This window comes from Alternaria ethzedia (assembly GCF_023757985.1).
Source record: "Alternaria ethzedia strain BMP 0044 chromosome Unknown scaffold_28, whole genome shotgun sequence".
NCBI lineage: Eukaryota > Fungi > Ascomycota > Dothideomycetes > Pleosporales > Pleosporaceae > Alternaria > Alternaria ethzedia.
In genome coordinates this window covers 135,586-148,375 of record NW_026056221.1, presented here as the reverse complement: position 1 = coordinate 148,375, position 12,790 = coordinate 135,586, and the positions used below count along the sequence as shown (strand labels likewise).

The following is a 12,790-nucleotide window of genomic DNA, read 5'->3' as shown; positions in this document are numbered from 1 at the left end:
GAGGCTCAATGCGTTAAGAGATATAGGTTCTTAGGGCAGCAGCTCAGGTACCCGCGCATGACCACGGTCATCGGCGAGGGGTAGACTTGGTCTTCTTGTTGCGCCTCATGGGCATCATCCTTCCACCCTGTGCGATTTGGCCGTTGCCGTTACTGCGCGACATCGAGCAGGCGGGCCGATCGTCTTCGGATGACATGGATGCCATGGCGAACGAGTCGGTGTTGTGTCCGTAGTAGAGCAGCATGCCGGAGCGCATCTTCTTGACGCCAAGGATGCCGATGGCGCCTGCGGAGTTGCTGTGTTTGACGCTTGGGTGACCTGGCATGAAGTTAGCATATCGCACATGAAAGCGACAAGGACTGTGTACCCATGAACTCGTTCTCGATCATCGCCTTGAGAGCTTCGTCCTCGGTAACTTCAACGTAGTCACCGCCACGGCTCTTCTTCACGCTCTGATAGAGACGCTCGGCGCATACCGTAGCGGCCATGGTGGTTGCCATGTGCTCACCGGTCCCGCTTGTGACAGTCGCGACAGAGGTCTGCTCGGGGTCGTCGGGGTCCACGGGAATGACTGCAGCACCAACGCCGACGAGAGCTGCTGGACCCACACGCCCGCGGTACTTCATGCCAATGCCACCAGAAGATGCACCGCAAGCAATGTTGCCCCAGCTGTCTATTGCGATAGCCCCAACGGTGTCGGTGATGTGATCCTCCTCGGGTTCATGGCGGCTCGAATTAGATGGCATCGGCGGTAGTGGCGCGGTCTCTCTGACGTGACTCAGAGGTGTCGATGCGGTAGCGAACTTCGAATTGACTGAGTTCTCGTCAGGAGTCTGTGGCAGACGAGTGTCGACACCATCACACTGAGAGCTCTCCACGGGATTGCCTTTTGCTGTCTGCGCGCTCGAATCAGAGTCAAAATCCTCTCCAGACCCATCAGCCCATGCTTTGCGTGGCTTTGGTGCGTAGGTCATGTCCTCCATCTGCGCATCTTCCATAATGCTCTCGTAGCCTGCATCGCGACGATACTCTTTCAGGGTAGGGACCTGTTGCGTACTGTTGACAAAGGCATTTCGAGAAGCATCTGCAACAGTAGGTGGGCGTACGTCAGCAGGCGATGGGGCTTGATCGATCAGTTCGGGTGCACTGGTCTGCTCATCGCTTATCCAAGAGCTCGACGACTGCTCGGAAGGAGGGACTGAAGGGTCGGAAGATGCATTCTCGGCTTGGTCGTACATCACGTCGTCGGAAAGCGGAGGTGACTGTGACTGCAGTAGGGATTTGTGGGTGCGTAGCAGGTTTTGGGTGTGTTGTTCGCGCACGCGTTCGTGCGCTCGCTCATCCGCTGGCGCCACATTGTCCCTGATCTTCCAACAGGACGGGTGGGCGCCGCTCTTCCTGGACTTGCGCTCGGCAGACCTCAAGTCGGAACGCCACCGCATCCAGCGCTCTTTCGCGGCGGGAGAAATGAGTGCGTCGTGGGGCAGAATCGGCATACCCATCTCCACAGCAAAGTCGGTGGCACCCTGCGACACCAAGAGGTTCGGAGGGACTCGACGCAGCGTAAGTGGACTCATCGTGTGGTCGTGCACCATTCGTGCTAGCGAAATAGGGTTTTTGATTTCTGTAATCATCGTCAGTACTGGACCTTAGCCTTTAGTTGCTAGACTTACGAGCGACAGCCCCGACAGCTCCGCTACGCCCGTAATGGTCGACCACGGAGGCATCGCACTCAACCACACCGTCCATTGCGAGGTTGCTTCCATAGCCAGCATTGGTGATTTCTCGATCTTCCAATGTCTTGATTGCAGCCTCGACAGCATCTAGCGCTGAGCCGCCGTTCTTCAGAATCAACATGGCCAGCTGCGCGGCACTGCGCATATTAGCATGAGCGTACGCGGGACAACCTAGAGAAAACACCAGAAAACTCACTCGTTACACGCTTCCAGATGTATCCTCTCGTTCTGGTGACTATGGTAGCCGGCGCCAGCGTGAACATATATGCAGCATACATCATCGTTTGGCGGACTACGCGAGGCTTTGCGTGTGTGCGTATCAATGTGATAAGCTCCGTCTATGGGTGCATAGTGACGACTAGGGACCGACATGCCTTTGTGAGTGGAAAAGCGTCGAAAAAGGTCGCGGAAGCGCAGGCCGAACGTATCCAGTGCAATGCAGTGAGAGATGACGGTTCTTAGATGAGGCTTGGCTGCAGTTTTGGATCTGTACAGACGCGACGAGCGTTTGTTGCCGGGTGGGGACGTTTGGCCGATGATTGGGATGATCCGGTATCGCTCTAGAGTGGGCGGTAGCGGCAGACGGCTGTGAGGTTGACTGTGGAAACGGTCGTTAAGCGGTCATTCGAGACACAGGCAGGTGTAGGTTCGGAAGAGAAGATAGGTAATTCCAGGACAGACGAGGTGACTGAGGGGGGAAACAATGAGAAATTAATGGAGAGGATGAGCCGATGTAAAGGCGATGGGGACCTGTGGCGGCGGGGTGAGCAATGAGAGTGGGAGAGATGCTCGATGAGCGCTGTAGGTGCACAGTCAGTGGAGAGGAGGTTAGCAGCGATGTCAAAATTGAGCTTGCGATGGCTCTTTCCTCTGTGCATCAGCCTAAGCCATGTGGTTGCAGTATTTTGCGGTATGACACAGACTCTGTTGAAGCGGTAGGCACGGCACACCAGGGAGGTAGGAGCGATTGTGTTGACCAAGTGAGCAAGTCCTTCCCCACTATTTCGTCTCACTCCGCTGCCAAGGGCGGAGCGGGGCGGTGCCTGATTCGACAACGTGCACCGACCGCCGTCGTCACCTCTTTGACGAAGCCACCTCGACACCCAGCCCACGCGCTTCTGCTCTTATATCAGGTACCACCTGAGCTGCGTTGCATATTCGTTTTTGTGCCAAGCAGCAGCAAAGATGGCGTCTCAAACCCCCGCCGTTGTCATGGACAAGTAAGCTACCCGCTGGCCATGGGCACCCACGCTGCGATCGAGTACTGACACTGGCTATAGCGGTACGGGATACTCGAAGCTCGGTATGCTGACCAATTCAATTCGTGGAGTTGGCCTCTAATAACAGTCCACCAGGCTTCGCCGGCAACGACTCTCCCTCCTTCGTCTTCCCCACTGCGATAGCTACCAAAGGCCCAACAGGCGGTAGCGGCGGATCAGGCTCTGGACGCCCAGCCGTTGCGAACAAGCCCTCATTCTTGACTGGCGGAGCTGGACCGGGTGGGCATCTGTCTGGAAAGCGCGGTACTGAGGACCTCGACTTCTTCATCGGCGACGAAGCTCTGGCCGCAGCTGGAGGCGCAGGCTATGGCATCAACTATCCGATCAGGCATGGTCAGATAGACAACTGGGTATGGAGAGGCATGCAGATAGAGGGTAGGGTGTACTAATGGCATGCAGGACCTCATGGAACGCTTCTGGTCCAACTCGATATTCAAGTACCTGAGAGTGGAGCCTGAGGACCACCACTTCCTCCTCACCGAGCCCGTACGCTATCTTTCTACAATGGCTGGAGGATGGAGCTGACAAGCCATAGCCACTGAACCCTCCCGAGAATCGCGAAGCCACCGCCGAAATCATGTTCGAGTCGTTCAACGTCGCCGGTCTCTACATTGCCGTACAAGCTGTGCTCGCCCTGGCTGCGTCATGGACTAGCTCCAAGGTGCAGGACCGATCCCTCACCGGAACTGTCATCGACTCCGGAGCTGGTGTCACGCACGTTATCCCCGTTGCTGAAGGCTACGTCATCGGTTCCTCGATCAAGAGTGTCCCCATTGCCGGTCGCGACATCACCAACTTCGTACAATCGCTCCTCCGAGAACGCGGCGAGCCCGACTCCTCTCTTCAGACTGCCGAGCGCATCAAGGAGGAATACTGCTACGTATGCCCTGACATTGTCAAGGAGTTCGCCCGCTTCGATCGCGAGTCAGACGACCGATTCAAGAAGCACACCGTCAACTACCCTAACGGCAAGACCACGTCCGTCGATGTCGGCTACGAACGTTTCCTCGCGCCTGAGATCTTTTTCAATCCCGAGATCTACTCCTCCGACTTCCTCACCCCGCTACCTACCATTGTCGATACCGTCATCCAATCTTCCCCCATCGACGTACGCAGAGGACTCTACAAGAACATTGTGCTCTCGGGTGGATCAACACTATACAAAGACTTTGGCCGACGCCTGCAGCGCGATATCAGGCACATGGTCGACGCAAGGATTAAGGCTTCGGAAGCGAAGAGTGGAGGCGCAAAGAGTGGTGGTCTGGACGTACAAGTCATCACGCACAAGAGGCAAAGACACGGCCCATGGTTCGGAGGCAGCTTGCTCGGTCAGACTCCCGAGTTCAAGAGCTACTGCCACACCAAGGCGGAATATGACGAGATTGGTCCCAGCATTGTCCGAAGGTTCGCGCTGCTGGGTGGACCAGGAAGCACATAAGCGACGAGATATCGTAGGGAATGTGTGTAGATGTTGGCATAGCTTATTGAGCGAGCACGAGACGGCAGCAAAACATTTGACAATGAGAAGACAATCAACACATCAGATCGATATGCCGTTGATCCCCCACTAACCATACCAAGAGACCGTGATCAACCTCATGACTCCGCATCCTTGACACCCTTTTCCCCACCGCTTTTCCTCCTCAACACAGCAACCCCCTCCACATGCCCCGTCTGCGGGAAAAAGTCAAAGCCCCTCAAACTCTCAATCTCATAGCACCCCTCACCCCTCCCAAAGCCCCCATCCACACTCGCCATCCCGCCAACCAAGACCCCCACATCCCTCGCCTGCGTATGAACATTACAACTCACATACACCACTCTCGCAGGACCATACTGCACCAGCTGTCTCAGGAAAGACTCATCGCAGCCCTTCCGCGGCGGATCAAGCATAACGACCGTCTCCTCCGCGGGCGACTTGATCGAAGCGAACAACCTCGCCGCATCCGCCGCGATAAACCGCGTAGAAGATTCCGGCAAGTTATTCAACTTTGCGTTCGTACTCGCAGACTCGATGCTGCTGGATGAGATATCGATTCCAAGTGATGATTTAAACAGCGCTGAGAGCGTGATGGTGAAGAGACCGGAACCAGAGTATGCGTCGATGAGGTGCGTGATTTTGTGGTCTTGGCTGGGTGCAGGCAGGATGTTTTCGCGTATGTACTGTGTGAAAACAGGGAGGATGGAGTTGTTGTTCTGGAAAAAAGAGCCCGCTGGATTCACGAATTGGAATTCGTCGGAGATGTATTCTGTGGATTTGGCGTTGGGGTCTGTGATGCAGATTTTGCGGTGGATATGCGTGCCTCTGTCTTCAATCACGGCATCGGAATCAGTTTCTTTGGTGGCGTCGTAGTCGGATTTGGGGATGCGGGTCGTGGATTCCCGGAGGAGGAGCGTGGCGCCTTTGCGGTAGGTGGATATGGTGTCTGCGACGCGTTTACGCTCGCGCTTGTTGCCGGCGCGCACGGCGTCTGTGCCGATGGGACAGTCTTCTATGTCGATTGTATTGCGGGTGCCTTTTTTCATGAAGCCGATGGGTGGGACTTCTTTGAAGGTGCGCTTTATGCCGTTGCGGCCGTCGCTGCGGCGGGCGTCGGGCGGGCCGTCGAAGTGGGGGGTTAGCTTTGTGCGGTAGCCGTATTGCAGTGGCGATCCGATTGTGTCGCCGATGGTGGGGATGAGCTCTGGTGGGAGGTGGGAGAAGTTCTTGTAGGCTTTCTCGACGATGGTCTTTTTGTGCGCGAGTTGGGTGTCGTAGGGTAGCATTTGGAATTGGCAGCCGGAACAGCTGGCGAAGTAGGGGCATTTTACTAGAGAGTCATCGCGCTGGGGTGATGGCGTGATCACGTTGACGAAGTCGGCCATGGAGTACTTTTCCTTCTCAAAGTGCTTGTGCGGTCGTGCTGTCACGATATCTCCTGGTGCGCTGAAGGGTACGACATAGACCTGGTCCGAGTCTGAATCTTTTTGGAACCCGAGACCATCTCCAGTGGAGGAGATTTCTTTGATTTCAACCTCAATCTCCTTGAATTTTTCTGCCAGTGTTGTCGAGATTTCCTTCCCATCTCTTTCTATATTGAGGTTCTTGATGAGCGCGGTAACATCCTGCAATAAGACCTCCTCATTGGTTCCGTTCGTTTTCAGAATTTTACTCTGCTCAGCATGTCCATTCTTCATGCGCTTGTTTTTGAATCTGTAGTTGCCTCGTGGTCCTTCCTCGCTCCGTAGAGGAGTTTCGGCATATCTTTTCGCGCCGTTGCTCTCAACAGGCGCGACGTTGTCCGCTGACGAAGCCATTCTGTATCTAGCAATCTGGGTGTGTCGGCTACTGGCCAGCAGAGTCCGAAGCGGTCGAGTAAAGATTCGAGAGTACATGCAGTAAATCGTGAAATTGGAGAAAAGAGAAAGTCGCGTTAGTCACTGGGATAGAGAGACGGCGATTGGCTGGAGCAATTACTGCCATCCCGCTTAGTCACGCTGAACTTTCCGAACTTCACTTTGACCATCACGACGCCGCGCAGGCCACCCGCTATTACCGCCTCCCCGCGCTCAATTGGCCCTCACCCGGAGGTCCAAGGCCAACAATGAGCGTCTGCCGCCCCGCAAGATGTCTCTTCACCAAAGCAGCATCGACGACGCTTCCTAAACCGCCTCCGCAACGCACTTTCCACGCTTCCGCACCCAGACAAGCCCGCAAGAGGAGACCGCATTACCCGTCAATAAAGGCCGACGACCTCAAGCTCCTCAACCAGGCTGCCGAAGCAGAGTACCCCAAGTACGACACCTCGGAGACGACGCTGCTGGAGAAAAAGTACACACCCTCGCAAATCGCCGCCATCAAAGCCGCCGAGTCTACAATCGACGCCCGAGATGTCCTCACGCAGGGCCAGCGGAGAACAGATCCATGGCGTATGAACTATGAAGACGACCTGGCGCAAGTCGACCCAGTTACAGACCGACCTGAGCGCCTAACAGGCGACGACATCTCAGGCCCAAAAACCTTCCGCATCGCCAACGAAGTCGAGCGCGACGAGAACATAACCCGCATCGCCACTGAGAATCTCGCAAAGATGTACCCCGACGGCATACCAGAAGACGACGAGAACCTACAAAAAGCCATGGACGCAGCCGTCACCCAAGCCACCCTCGACCCCCGCGCAACCTACACATCCAAGAACCCCGCCGCCCTCCAAGCCCTAGGCGACGAGCGCCACTCGGTCATCGCACCCGACCTCCCCCGCGTCGAAAACCGCATGGTCCGCCAGACCCGGCGTCTCTCGACCGAAGAGGAAGAGGACCCACGGCAAAAGCGCCTACTGCAATACCTCGGCTGGGACAAGCAGAAGCTGCGTCAAATCCGCGTCAAGACACTGGTTACGCACTTCGTTACCAATCAGACTCGCATGGGCAAGATAAGAAGTATGTACTACCTGACCATTGCGGGTAACCAAGACGGGCTCCTCGGCGTCGGAGAAGGCAAATCCGTAGAACCGGACGAAGGCCGTAAGCAGAGCGTCATGAGCGCCATACGAAACATGCGCCCTGTTCCCCGTTACGAGAACAGAACCACGTTTGGCGATCTGGAGAAGAAGGTCGGTGCGACCAAGGTCCAGATCTTTGCAAGACCGCCTGGTAAGTCATTCTCCTCGTTATGCTAGACTTCTTCGTAAATTACCTTTTGCGAACATGAAAGCTGATCATGAGCAGGTTTCGGTCTCCGCGTCCAACATCTCATCTTCGAACTCGCACGTGCAGCGGGTCTTCAGGATCTGTCTGCCAAGACACCGCGGTCGAGGAATAAAATGAACGTTATCAAGGCGACTTGGGAAGCGCTCACGCAGCAGAGGTTACCGGACGAGATTGCGAGGGCGAGGGGGAAGAAGTTGGTGGATGTGAGGAAGGTTTACTATGGAGGGAGCATACATTAGTCTGCGTACGTTGGTGTATGGATGGCTATATGACTGTTGTTGGGGCTCCTGCATGTGAAGAGGGGGAATGGAGGAGAGGTGTATCATAGGCATGGCATAGTATGAGGTGGAAATGCCCGTGCAGGGCTTGTGTAGATATCTTGTATCATATCATGTTATCTTGCAGACCATCTCTTCTGATCTACTCGCAATGTTGAAATATCTTTCGGTCTTGCTCTCTAGCGGGGTATCATAATCGTTAAACGCTCTCATATCAGCATCCCCAACAAACATCCACTTGCTTCTTTCCCACTCGCCCTGCTTTCTCCCTAGCTTGGTATCGTATTCCCCCTCCCATCCCTTCACCCCTCCCTCCATCCCCCATCCTCCCTCCCCACTACTACCCACTACTACCCCCGACTACTCATCCTCCATCAACCCCCCCCCGTATCCCCCTCGCCCTCCCTATCCCCATCCCCACCCTCAGTATCAATCTGCTGATTCAAAACAATACTATACACACTCGCCTTGAGCAGCGTAAACACCAAACTCGTTTTCCTTTCTAACCCGCGGAGGCCATCGAGGATCGCGGCGCTGGGGTTGTTGGAGAGGGTGAGGAGGAGGGATGATAGCTTTGTGTGGTGTTAGTGAGGGAGTTTAGGGGGTTTAGGGGAGGGGTGGATGGTGGAGGAGAGATAAGTGCGAGGGGTTTGGATTGCGACGGATACAGATATACTTACATTATTCAAATTCCCCAATAACCTCGCATATTCATCCAAGACCTCTTGTTCAAGCGGACTGAGACTTTCCTCTCCTTCCGACGTTTGTGACGCGCCGAAGTTTTGTTCTGCGTTGGATGCGGGTGCGGGTTCTGAGGCCATGGTTTGTTTTTCCTCCTTTTTGTTATGCGTGCGATTGGTATAGAGCTGGGGTGGTTCGTGTGGATGGATAGGTAGTCAGGTAGGTAGGTAGGTAGGTAGTGTTTATATCTACCTCCGCGCGTGGATATGAGAGACGGCGAGCGAGCGTGGGAGATCGGGCAGCGGCGGGGTGAAGATGGTTTGCGCTGGATGCGCGTTCGTCTTTGTATCCGATGGTGCTGTGTAGCTTGCTCGAGAATGGATCCCGATATACGACCCCGGAGTTCGACGTCGTATGGGCTGGGCGTGCCGGTGTTGTTCAATGTACTTGCGTAGCGTCCGTCCTCGTTTCGTCGCGTTGTTTGACAAGAAACAAGGGTTCTCGCGAATCGTTGTCGCGTCTTCCCCGCAAACTCCGCGTTGGCCCATGCGTTCTTGCCCTCACTCACTCCATCATAACCTACGGGTGCTCAACCAGGAGTTTCGAAACGTAACAACATATTACATCAACTTCACTGATCTCATCACAAAGCACAGTTAGCATCTCAAAGATATCTTTCTCATTGCTTCTGCTACGCCCTCCCAGTACCATCCATCCCTCTTCCCCCTTCTCTCGACCCATCACCAGCACCATCACCATCTTCCCTGTCCAAGCTGCCTCCGCTCTCAGACTAGACGACACTAGACCAGCATAGCCCACAACCATGTTCACAACAAAAAAATATAGACAACGCCCGAGAGAGATTTTACAGCACACGAAAATGCTGATTGGTAAGAGAGAAGAAAACGAGCTCGAGAGAGAGAGATCCCTGCGCGATCAAGAAACGAAGAAAGCTAGAATGGAACTCCCTGAAACGCCGCTTGTGATGAGGAAGAAACGCATTTGTCTATGATCCGTCGCAACAAATGAGTGGAGTCAAGAGGAACGACTTTCGATATAGTAGGTCCTCCGTGTGAGTGATGAATACAGTGCGCGTGTTTATCATACGAATTATCGCCTGGCCTATCGTTGTGAGTTGGTTTGTGTGAGGTGAAGATGCGACGAGTGTTGATCTTCATGGTGGTGGTCGTCTCCGTCGTGGTGCAGAGTAACGCTGTTGAACTCCTCAAACGGATCTGCCAACTCGCCCATGGGCGTAGCGAGACCAGAGTCTAGCGGGACGCCCTTGACTCTCGCGGCGCCAATGTCAACACTCTGGGACTCCTTAACATTCCGGAAGTTGGGTGTCTCGACACCTTGGCCTTGGTGAGGGACGATCGGTGGCTTCATGTGCCGGAGTAGGGCCCATGACGTCGTCTTGAAGAAAGGTGCAGTCTTGATGTCGGAAGCGCCGGCACGGGATCCAAGTCGCCTAGTCTCGTCCTTGATCAATAGCTTGCGAATGATGGCTTTGCAGAGACTATGGTTGTTAGCACAGACACATACTAGGTACTAGTTAGAACTTACTTTGACACTTGCGGCGCACCAGAACCCTCGGGGAAGGGCACTTCATCTCGAAGAATGTTGGCAAACGTCGCGTTGCGGTTCTTGCCCTTGAAAGGCGTAGTTCCGTACAACATCTCGTAGATCAATATGCCAAGGGTCCACCAATCGACCGCACTCGTATGTCCACAGCCCTTGATGACTTCTGGCGCAATGTATTCCTCGGTTCCGACAAACGAGTTGGTTCGGAAATTGTTTATGCATGATTTCGTGTCGATGGTTGGTAGGTTGTTCGAGGAAGTACCACTTCGGCCGCTGAGGATCATAGTCGGGCGACCGCCGGGTTCCGACTGTTTCGACAGATCGAAGTCTGACAACATGATGTGACCAGACTGGTGGAGGAGGATGTCTAAGGTTGTTAGTACAGGGATGCATAGAGCGTGAGATCTAACATACTCTCTGGCTTCAAGTCTCGGTAGATGAAGCCCATCAAGTGGAGGTATTCTAACGCAGCCGTGACTTCAGCTGCGTAGAATCGCGCAGCATCCTCGTCAACACACTTGTTCGGTCGTGTTTGGAGCGCTCGGAAGAACTCACCACCACTGCAGTATTCCATGCAGAGGTAGAGGTGGTCTTCGGACTGGAAAGAGTGGTAGAGAGTAACAATAAAGGGGTGGTTGCTGGTCGCCAGGATTTCCTGCTCAGCCAACGCGCGCTTGATCTTGTTTCGCTTGATCATCTCCTTTTTGCTCAACACTGGATTTGTTAGCGCAAGTTGTCTGAATTGTGGATGCGATTCACACACCCTTCATAGCATATAGTCTGCTGGACTTCTTCTCCCGCACCAAGTAAACCTTTCCGACATCGCCCTTGCCAATCAACTTGATCTTGTCGAAGCTTCCCGGTCCAACCTCGACGTTGCGGACCTTGATGGAATTCGAGCTGTAGGTTCTCCTGAAAGCCACAGACTGTCGGATCTGGCCTGCCGAGGGTATGGGTTTGCCAGCTTCTATGGGTAGGAGGTGAGTCGGATCCTGGGTGTTCGTCTCGACCATGCTCAAGGTGGACGAGTTGGGGTGGTGTAATACAGGCTGCTTGCCGAGTTCTGCAGTCTGTGGCCTATCAGTATTCTTTCCCGAAGAAAAGAGACCTTGGGCATTGGGTGCGGAAGCCACCCTTCGTAGTTTCCTAGCCAATTCCTCTTTCCCAGCTGTTGTGGCGTGATCGTCGGTAGTCGCTGCGCCATTTACTTGCGTCTTGGGCATTGCGGGGGTGTCTGGGGGTGATGGAGGCACGCTGCCTGCATTGTGATGACGCAGCGCGGGCGGTCCTTGGTGGGCAAAGTACGGGTTTGCGTGCGCGGTCGGCGACACGCTGTCATCCAGGGGGTTGCCTTCGCTGGCGACGGTCTGGGAGCGATTGCGCGAGATGTGGGGAATGAACCGCGATTGGCGGAACCCCGACTTTTCGTTCTTGGAGTTTGTGCTGCCGTCGTCGGAAGACTTGTTGGCGTCGTTGCTGCTGTTGATGCGGAAAAAGTTCTTGATGCGCTGCGAGACCTGGCCGTCCTTTGGATTGACTGACTTGTTGGTGGACAGCGCCTTGCCCGAGAAGGTGCGTTTCTCCGTCTTTTCGGCCATGGTGGAGTGGCTTGATGTGGACGAGTTGAAGAGCTGCGTCATAGCAGTTACACAGGCCGGTGGGCGAGTGCAGCGGGCGACTCTGGTGTCTGGGGCAGAAGCTGGGCGGGTGCAGGGAGACGGTGTTTGCGCAGTTGCACGATCAATGGGCCATGTCACTTTGGGTGAGGGCAATGTCCAGGGTCGCGGTGCGTGTGGCTGGGGCGGCTCGGTGAAAGAATGGCTCCGTCACGAAGGCGCAGGCGATGGGAGAGGGGAGTGCGCGTGAATGGGGTTGGCGGCACTGCAGAGACAAGCAGGGAGGAGTCGGGAGCAGGGAGCGAGGAGTAGTGGTGGTGTAGTAGGGCCAGCCAGCAGGTTGGGAAGGAAGGAAGCCAGAGCCGTGCCGGCGACAAGTACGGACTGCGGCGAATGATGGCGGAGGCCAAGTGGGACCGCCCGAATCCCTGTCTACCTAGGGAAGCCGCGTGCGAAGCCACCTAGCCTCACTCCAGCCAGCCAGCCAAACCGACACCGCATCCATCACCAATCACTCAGCCACCACTCAAACATCAAAACATGGGTTTGCAATGCTTGGAAATCCATATCCTGTGACAATTGCGCCTTGGGGTCGTGATAGTGCCTACCCGCCATCCGAACCCTGTGCCGCGCTCCCAGCCAAGAACGCGCACCCATCTAACCGTTCTAGCACCGTGCCTCTTTTCCCCACGACCGCAGCTGTCGATAAATCACGCTATTTCCCGATTTATCAGCAACGCGCAAACCATAACGGCACGTCATCGCACCAAACACGGCTGTGCGACTCCGAGACATTGCATCCATCGTGATTCTTGAATTGAGCCAAGTGTAAATGAATGACACCAGCCTTTTATACTCGCGCACACACATGCTGAACGTAGCTGTATGTCGGATGCTGGTGATGGCGACGCGCATGTTTCCGCTAT

At 54.9% G+C, this 12,790-nt stretch overlaps 5 protein-coding genes across 5 annotated transcripts; 2 read left to right on the top strand and 3 right to left on the bottom strand.

The window, feature by feature from the left end:
* Positions 1 to 67: 67 nt before the first annotated feature.
* J4E87_008660 (uncharacterized protein) lies at positions 68 to 2,108 on the bottom strand (the record flags this gene model as incomplete). Its single annotated transcript, XM_049380245.1, has 4 exons — positions 68 to 318; positions 368 to 1,624; positions 1,674 to 1,873; positions 1,933 to 2,108. The coding sequence occupies 4 exons, from the start codon at positions 2,106 to 2,108 to the stop codon at positions 68 to 70; spliced, it is 1,884 nt and encodes a 627-aa protein (XP_049229987.1).
* An 813-nt stretch (positions 2,109 to 2,921) lies between these two features.
* Positions 2,922 to 4,454, top strand: ARP3 (Arp2/3 complex subunit, actin nucleation center; the record flags this gene model as incomplete). The annotated part of the gene is made up of 5 exons (XM_049380244.1): positions 2,922 to 2,956; positions 3,017 to 3,039; positions 3,092 to 3,366; positions 3,416 to 3,502; positions 3,552 to 4,454. The coding sequence occupies 5 exons, from the start codon at positions 2,922 to 2,924 to the stop codon at positions 4,452 to 4,454; spliced, it is 1,323 nt and encodes a 440-aa protein (XP_049229986.1).
* A 158-nt stretch (positions 4,455 to 4,612) lies between these two features.
* J4E87_008658 (uncharacterized protein) lies at positions 4,613 to 6,313 on the bottom strand (the record flags this gene model as incomplete). Its single annotated transcript, XM_049380243.1, has 1 exon — positions 4,613 to 6,313. The coding sequence occupies one exon, from the start codon at positions 6,311 to 6,313 to the stop codon at positions 4,613 to 4,615; it is 1,701 nt and encodes a 566-aa protein (XP_049229985.1).
* Positions 6,314 to 6,600: 287 nt separating this feature from the next.
* J4E87_008657 (uncharacterized protein) lies at positions 6,601 to 7,944 on the top strand (the record flags this gene model as incomplete). The annotated part of the gene is made up of 2 exons (XM_049380242.1): positions 6,601 to 7,648; positions 7,724 to 7,944. 2 exons carry the CDS (start codon positions 6,601 to 6,603, stop codon positions 7,942 to 7,944), a joined length of 1,269 nt encoding a protein of 422 aa, XP_049229984.1.
* Positions 7,945 to 9,786: 1,842 nt separating this feature from the next.
* NRC2 (serine/threonine protein kinase, AGC) lies at positions 9,787 to 11,846 on the bottom strand (the record flags this gene model as incomplete). Its single annotated transcript, XM_049380241.1, has 4 exons — positions 9,787 to 10,183; positions 10,231 to 10,615; positions 10,663 to 10,962; positions 11,012 to 11,846. The coding sequence occupies 4 exons, from the start codon at positions 11,844 to 11,846 to the stop codon at positions 9,787 to 9,789; spliced, it is 1,917 nt and encodes a 638-aa protein (XP_049229983.1).
* Between the last annotated feature and the right edge of the window lie 944 nt (positions 11,847 to 12,790).